This window comes from Morus notabilis, unplaced genomic scaffold, assembly GCF_000414095.1.
Source record: "Morus notabilis unplaced genomic scaffold, ASM41409v2 Scaffold133, whole genome shotgun sequence".
NCBI classification, from domain to species: domain Eukaryota; kingdom Viridiplantae; phylum Streptophyta; class Magnoliopsida; order Rosales; family Moraceae; genus Morus; species Morus notabilis.
In genome coordinates this window covers 352,311-359,556 of record NW_010363211.1, presented here as the reverse complement: position 1 = coordinate 359,556, position 7,246 = coordinate 352,311, and the positions used below count along the sequence as shown (strand labels likewise).

General features: G+C 34.4%; 2 protein-coding genes and 1 non-coding gene across 3 annotated transcripts; 1 reads left to right on the top strand and 2 right to left on the bottom strand.

The window, feature by feature from the left end:
• Positions 1-2,748, bottom strand: LOC21399364 (photosystem I subunit O). Its single transcript, XM_010103720.2, has 4 exons — positions 2,559-2,748; positions 1,198-1,270; positions 672-851; positions 1-210 (listed from the first exon to the last, which is right to left on the bottom strand). Exons 1-4 carry the CDS (start codon positions 2,644-2,646, stop codon positions 120-122), a joined length of 432 nt encoding a protein of 143 aa, XP_010102022.1. The 5' UTR covers positions 2,647-2,748; the 3' UTR covers positions 1-119.
• TRNAQ-CUG lies at positions 255-326 on the top strand. The gene has a single exon. It is a non-coding gene; the product is annotated as a tRNA-Gln (tRNA).
• A 925-nt stretch (positions 2,749-3,673) lies between the features above and the next one.
• On the bottom strand, positions 3,674-5,086 carry LOC21399363 (F-box protein At2g27310). The gene has a single exon (XM_010103719.2). The coding sequence runs from the start codon at positions 4,960-4,962 to the stop codon at positions 3,931-3,933; it is 1,032 nt and encodes a 343-aa protein (XP_010102021.1). The 5' UTR covers positions 4,963-5,086; the 3' UTR covers positions 3,674-3,930.
• Positions 5,087-7,246: the final 2,160 nt, after the last annotated feature.

The following is a 7,246-nucleotide window of genomic DNA, read 5'->3' as shown; positions in this document are numbered from 1 at the left end:
TACAAGGAAGAAAGGGAGTCTGCTATTAAGTTGGTAGAAGAAAGGCCAAGAAGCTGGGAAACTGAATATTATACATAGACTTCACAGAAAAAATAAATAAAATAAAAATAGGATCGGGTTCAAAAGTAGTCTTCAGTCCTTCCCTTGAATCCAATCTGCCCAAAAGTGAGGACAATAAACAGTCCCAAATGCCAAGTGATCAACCACAGCCTGTAAATATATTATAGATTGTTAGTACAAACCTGAAGAAACAGGGTCCCATGGTCTAGTGGTCAGGACATTGGACTCTGAATCCAGTAACCCGAGTTCAAATCTCGGTGGGACCTTTTTTATTATTGTTTTTTTGTCTTCTAGCCTTTCCTTATTATTGGTAATTAATTCACATTTTCCAATTTTAAAGGAATAATAACTGCATATGACAAGAGAATTCATGATAAAAAATGAAGATCCCTTTAAAAAAAGAATAAAGAATAATATTACGGGCACTAAAAATATGTACATGTACATGTAAGCACAACGTTAGTTTCATATTCCTTTCTAAGCATAGTCGAACAATATCTTCGCATTTATTTTTGCTATAAGATGTAGAATTTAAATTTCTAAGCTTAAAATTTTAAAAATTGCTTCTTTTTTTTTTTTTTGTAGTTAAAAAAATGAGGTTAGTTACTAACCAGAATTGGGAAGTGAGAGCAGGAGGGGTTGGGAAGTGAGCAAGCTCAGCGCCAATGCTCTCAAAGAAAAGTCCCGTCAAACTCTTGCCGTTGATTACCGGTATACTTGAAGGCGCCAACCATCCGATCAGTCCAAATCCTATAACGTTAAAGTCCCTCCGCAGCCAATCTCTCTCAAAGCTATATATGCATATTTATATATATTCCATTCCCATGCAACATTAATATTAATCATGTCATTCATCACTCTTGAATATATATACATATATATATATATATATATATGATCATGATCACAGTCTAAAAATCAACGGCCATGATCATCTCAAACCAAAAAACTAAAACAAACTAAGGACTCGTTTAGTTCGCTGATTCGAGTTGAGATGTGACATTATGTGAGAGCTTTTTACTGTAATAAAAAAGTTAGATGTGACTGTTTCTGAAAGCTTTTTACTGTAACAAAACTCGAATTCTAAATTCGAATCAGTAAAATAAACGGGACCTAAAGTGATGCTATCTTAATTACCAGGTAAACTTCCCACCGGAAGCGCTCACTTGCTTCAGAGGATTTCTAACTGCCACGCTGGACTTCAAAAAGCCTACAATAACAACAAATATTGATTAATACCTTAATTATTCTCATTCAAAAGCTATGAGAAAAAAATGTTGCCCAATACCTTTGGTTGCCAATTTTAGCTTTAAATATTAGTTATGTTAATTGTGGAGAATTCAGCAGTAGGGTATTAGAAAATATGGCACTCTACTAGTAGAATAGTTAAAACCGTAAAATAATATAGAAATTATATGATATTAAGAGAAAAAAAATGATCACCTAATGGAGTTTGATCATGATCATCAAGCGGTTTAGAATAATGTCGAGTATTTAACACTTTTATCATAAAACTAGTTAAAAAGCACGCGTGGACGCTTCACTTGGATCTTAATGAGATTTTGTTGCGAGTATGAAAGGATGGCATGGCATTAGCAAATGTTAAATTCAAAATGAAAATAAGGAAATAAACAAGAATGAGGTACTACATAAGCAAACAAAAAAGGAAGAGGGATTAAAAAACAAAAGGAAGAAAAACAATTAAAAAAACAAAAATGAGGGATTAAAATGATAAGATTAAATAAGGGTGAGAGGAAAAACAAAAATGAGGGACGAGCAAATAAAAAAGGAAGGAGAGCCAAAAAAAAAAAAAGGAAGAAAAACAAAAATACAAAAATGATGGACTAAAATAATAAGATTAAATAAGAGTGGGAGGAAAAACAAATATACGGGACTAAAAAGCAAATAAAGAAGAAAGGGGACCAAAAAATAAGGGGTAAAGAGCCAAAAAAGTAAAAAAAAAAAAAAAAAAAAAAAAAAAAGACAATAACTTTACCAAAATTTGAATAAACACACTCTAATTTCTATTATAGTTATAGATCGATTAGGTCAAATATTCTATGAATGTGATTTAGTACTACACATCACTTAATAACCAAAATCTGCCAAACAACACCACTTGCTTGCATGTTAACAGTATAAATAGAGTAAGAAGAAATTGCGACATTATGTGACCATTTAAATTTATTACACCGTCGTAGGATGCTTAGCACATTAATTGTTACCTTGTTTATATATCCATTTATTTATTTTTGAGTAGTGTTACCATGTTTATATTCGCTCCGTTTATTTCACCGATTCGAGTTTAAAATTCGAGTTTTGTTACAGTAAAAAACTCTAAAAAACAGTCACATCTAACTTTTTTACTACAATAAAAAATAATCACATAAAATCACATATCAACTCAAATTAAAAACTCAAATCAGCGAATTAAACGGGTTTAAAAAACCAACAATTTGGGTTTATAGGAAAATAGCAATATTTGATCGAGTGAGCACCTGAAGAGAGGCTTGTTCTCTTGGTGGAGCAAAGGGAGGAGCTGCCGAGCCCCGCGACGGTTGATGCGGTTGCGATAGTCGTTGCCATTTCCGTTGCCTCTCTCTTTCTCTCTGCAAATTGTCTCAAAAACTCAGAAATGTAGTTTGTGGTGGTGAGTGATCTTGTTCTAAGGAGTTGTGAGAGTTTTTGTCACGACTCACATTATGTGATGGAGATTTTCGCGGTAAAGATAGATTGCAATTCCATTAGATGATTCTTTCCTACAATCAAATACTGCCACGTGGAAATTTTCTGGATAAAGTGGGGTCCTCTTTCGATATCTCATTCCTACAACCACGAGCAGCGGATCACGCTGATTTTTCATGTGTTCTTGGGTTTAGGGCCAAGTCTTGACTATTTTTGGGCCTTTGATGGCCCATATAGGATGTCAGCAAGTTAAGGCTCAGCCCAAAGTTTCTTGGGTTTAGGGCCCAGTATTGACTGTTTATTTCTGGTAGAAAATTAGGAATGGTGAAATGGAAATGAAATTAGGACTTTGGATTATTTCTTTGGAGCTTTTCACGGTAATTGATGTATGTTTCCGAATATTATTTTTGGTTAGAATCAATTTCAAATGGTTCTCAAAAGTGATAAAACCTGAAATATATTGACAATTTAAAATAGAACCCTACTGATATTTTTTCATACCATATCGTAGAATTCTAATATATATATAAAATATATTGACAATTTAAAATAGAACCCTACTGATATTTTTTCATACCAATATCGTAGAATTCTAATATATATATATTTTTTTTCTTTTCTTAACCTTGTGTCCGTGTTTAATCAAATTTTTGTAACCTTAATCTAATTGTTTTTTCATACTAACAAAATTAATAAGAAATTCTACTTTTTTTTTTTTTTGGGTAGAACTAAGAAATTGTCTATTGTCCAATTGTTAATTATTGTGCTATTATTCCAAAGCCCAACAGGTACAAACACTAATGGGACGTTTAGAAGGAGAATTTGAAATACACGTAAAATAAAAATGATTTTGAATCATAGTTCTAAATCTATGAACTAAAATAAAAAGTGTAAGATTAATTACTGGGTTACATAAAGAAAAATGCTCTAAAAAGAAAAATATGACTTAAGCTTTACTCGGATAATGATATTTACAAAGTTAACCATATCATCTATCATTTTCCTCGTCTTCATCACCCTCTTCTTCTTCTTCTTCATATGTATAATTTTTCGGTTTAGAAAGAAAAATAAATCAATGAAATTAATTGAGAAAAAAAATAAGAGCTTTTTTTAAATAAAAAAAAGAAATGTAATTTCTGTGCCTATACCATTTAACTAACGGTCATAACGAACTCCTCACGATCGTCATCTGAAGAGAACAAATGACCAAAAAGCCACAAAAATGGAAACCCCAGTGAGAATGCAGGCCAAATCAAGAGCTCTCTCTCTCCTCTGCTTCTTCTCTCTCATCTCTCTTCTTTTCACCAAGAACTCTTCAAATCTCTCTTTCCCTTCTCCAACTCCATTTTCCTTCTTCCTCTTCCCTCCTTCAATGGCGTTCCTGAAAACCACTAAACTCTCCTGCCCGCTCAGGTGCCTCCCTTCCGTGTCCTCCACGTGCAACCCCACCTCCCTCACGCGCACCTCATCTCCTTCCTCCCCACCGCACGTGACCATCATCCCGCATTGCACGTGCTCCGTCGCTGGCGTTGACGCCGGTCCGTCCATGATCGTCGCGTACCGGAGCTGAATTTCCCCGGTCAGCCAGTGGCGTACGACAGACACCGCCCCCCGACCCGACAGGTTTGCCGCCCTCTTCCGGGTCGGGTCGATCAGGATCCAGCTGAGTTTTAAATTCTCCTCCAGGTGTTTCAGCCACGCGCCGTCGTCGACGGCGGCGCGTTGGATCGGAGTTTGGACGGAGTCCTTCGGGTCGAGGAGGTCCACGAGGAATGGCGAGCAGTGGAACCACTCGGTTAGGGTTTCCGTTTCCTTGACCTTGGAGAAGATGAGCTTGTCCTTGTAAAATATGTCAACGGCGGAGATTAGTCCGGAGGAAAGGAATGGAGGGTCCGGATTGAATGTTTGGGGCGGGACGCGGTCGAGGACGGGGAAGGAGTCGGAGAAGAAGGAGCGGTGGCCAGCGGGGAAGGTGGAGATGAGGCGGCGGAGGGCGGGATTGGCTACGGACGGCCACATGGTGGCGCAGATGTCACGCCACAGATTCTCGTCGGCGGACAGCGCGTGGAGCTCCGATGAGGCGCATCCGGCGGCCGCGAGAGTGGGGCCATCGAGACGGGCGAGGATGTGGGCCTGGATGATGTCGGGATGGATGGCGGAGATTGTTGTGCCACCGCCGCTGCCGCCGCCCACCGCCATGTTGTCAGAAGTAGCCATGACGGTGTGGTATTGGTGTTCTAGTATAATTTTGTTGAGGTTTTGGTGAGGTTTCTTTTTTTTTTTTTTTTTTGTATATATTTGTGAAATGTGACAAAGAGAAAGGAGTTTTGAGTAGAATTTATATTAGTTGTGACTGTGAGTTTGGGATTTTGGAGCCAAAGCAGTGGCAAAGAAAAGGTCAAATGGGGCGAGTTGATTGTGCATTAACTGTGGAAAAGTTTTTTTTTTTTTTTTTTGGGCACGGAAATATCCTCTTAACTTCACTTTTTTTTAATTATTTTATAATATTTTTTTTTTTTAACTCAAAAAGGTCTCAATATTGTGTTTCACATTTTTTTATTCAAGCTTTACGTGTTTTTTTCCCCTTCAATTATTTGTTTATAAAATGCCGAGTCTTCTCATAATTTATTGTTTTGTTTTTGGTGGGAGTCGGAATGGTGTTAGGTTGCGTGCAAATTTCAAATGAATCTAGTGAATTCTTTAAGATATTATTTATTACATAATATATAATACATGAATAAAGAATACATATTTTTGTGTCAATTCACACCGTTATCATGATACAATATTACGATAAGTTTATTTAATCGACTAAAGCATATTTAACCAACGATTAAATGAATTAAGCAGGGTGAGTATAATTCAAAAGATTCAAGAAACTAAATTAGTCTACGCCATTGTTTACAAGTTATATCCCGTTTAGTTCGCTAATTCAAGTTGAGATATGACTTTATATGAAAATTTTTTACTATAGTAAAAAAATTAAATGTGACTGTTTTTGAAAATTTTTTATTGTAATAAGACTTAAATTTTAAACTCAAATCGATTAAATAAGCGTAACCATGTAAAAAAAAAAAAGCTTACAAAAATTATAAAATCTGATACACAATTTAAAACAGTCTTTACTTTCATAGTTTTACTTATAAGGTCTTCCTTTTTTTTTTTTTTCTCAATACTCTAAGCTAGAGTTTTCCCAAAAATAAAGGGAAAGAAAGTATGCAAATGCGATGGTTTAAAAGTTAAGGCATTACAAGTTTGATCTCTGACCAAAGACTTTTAAATCATCTTCTATTGGAGTTCAGTCATTTCACTTTAACAGAACTGAATGACGTGGATGGATGTCGGTCTCTTTTGGTTGTCTGGATTTGGCTGCCCAAATATTAGTCAACCAACTAGTTCGGTACGCTGAAATGGGCACTCGGTAATGATCCAATTGGCCAATTTGTAACTCCAAATATTCGGTCATGATCAACTCACTTTGGATAAGAACTTTTTTTTTTTTTTTTTTTTTTTGGGGGCTAAGTTGGACAAGTTGAGACTTGGGATTATTATTCTGGAAATAATAGAAAATATGTCAATATGAAAAGTTTAAGGAAGTATATATGTCAATTTTTAATTATAGAAATTAATATGTCATAATTTGTTAAGTTATGGTTCATAATCAAATAAATTATGAATAAATTTGTCAAGTTATGATTCATAACTAGACAAGTTATAGACAAAAATCGTGATTTATGGATAATAACTTGTAAAGTTATGATTCATGACCAGACAAATTATGGACGAAAATAATAATTTAACCTATTTATTAACTTATATAAACTATTAATCTATTAATTTTAATTCATCTCAAATCTTAACTTATTTCCCTATTTCTCCCTTATTATTCCCTACAATTGAGATGGATATGTCGATAAAGATTACAAGTACACGTCATCACTTCTTCACCTTTTGATGCATTAGATAAAAGGGTTATCCTTTGTTTGTCTCTATCTCCGAAGAGATCTCTTCATGAGGTGATATGGTTTTTTATTTATTTTAATATTTATTTTAGAATTGAGGTGGATATGTTTCATTTTTAAGGACTTAACGAGTTTAATTTGAGCGTCTATGATTAATCACCAAGAAAGTAATACTATGTTTAACACCTTTTAATCAAATATTGCATTTTTTTTATAAAGGTTATGTTTGTTCATAAGAAGTCACCATTTAATAAAAAAAAAAAATTGTATTTGTTGTTATTGTTACACACATTCATGAACAAATACGATTTTAATTATAAATAAATGCTGCAATATGAGATCAGTTTCCATCTTTTGTTATAAAATTTAATAATGTTGCTAATTATTGGGGTTTGTTGTATCTTGAAGATATAATTTGTTAAGAATTCTCGTTAGCAAACTATTAATAGTGGGGCAACTAAGGGCTTATTCTTTTGATATTTTTGAGTTAGGTAATTTGAGTGTAGATTTTGAGTTGAGTTTGAGTTATAACTTGAGTT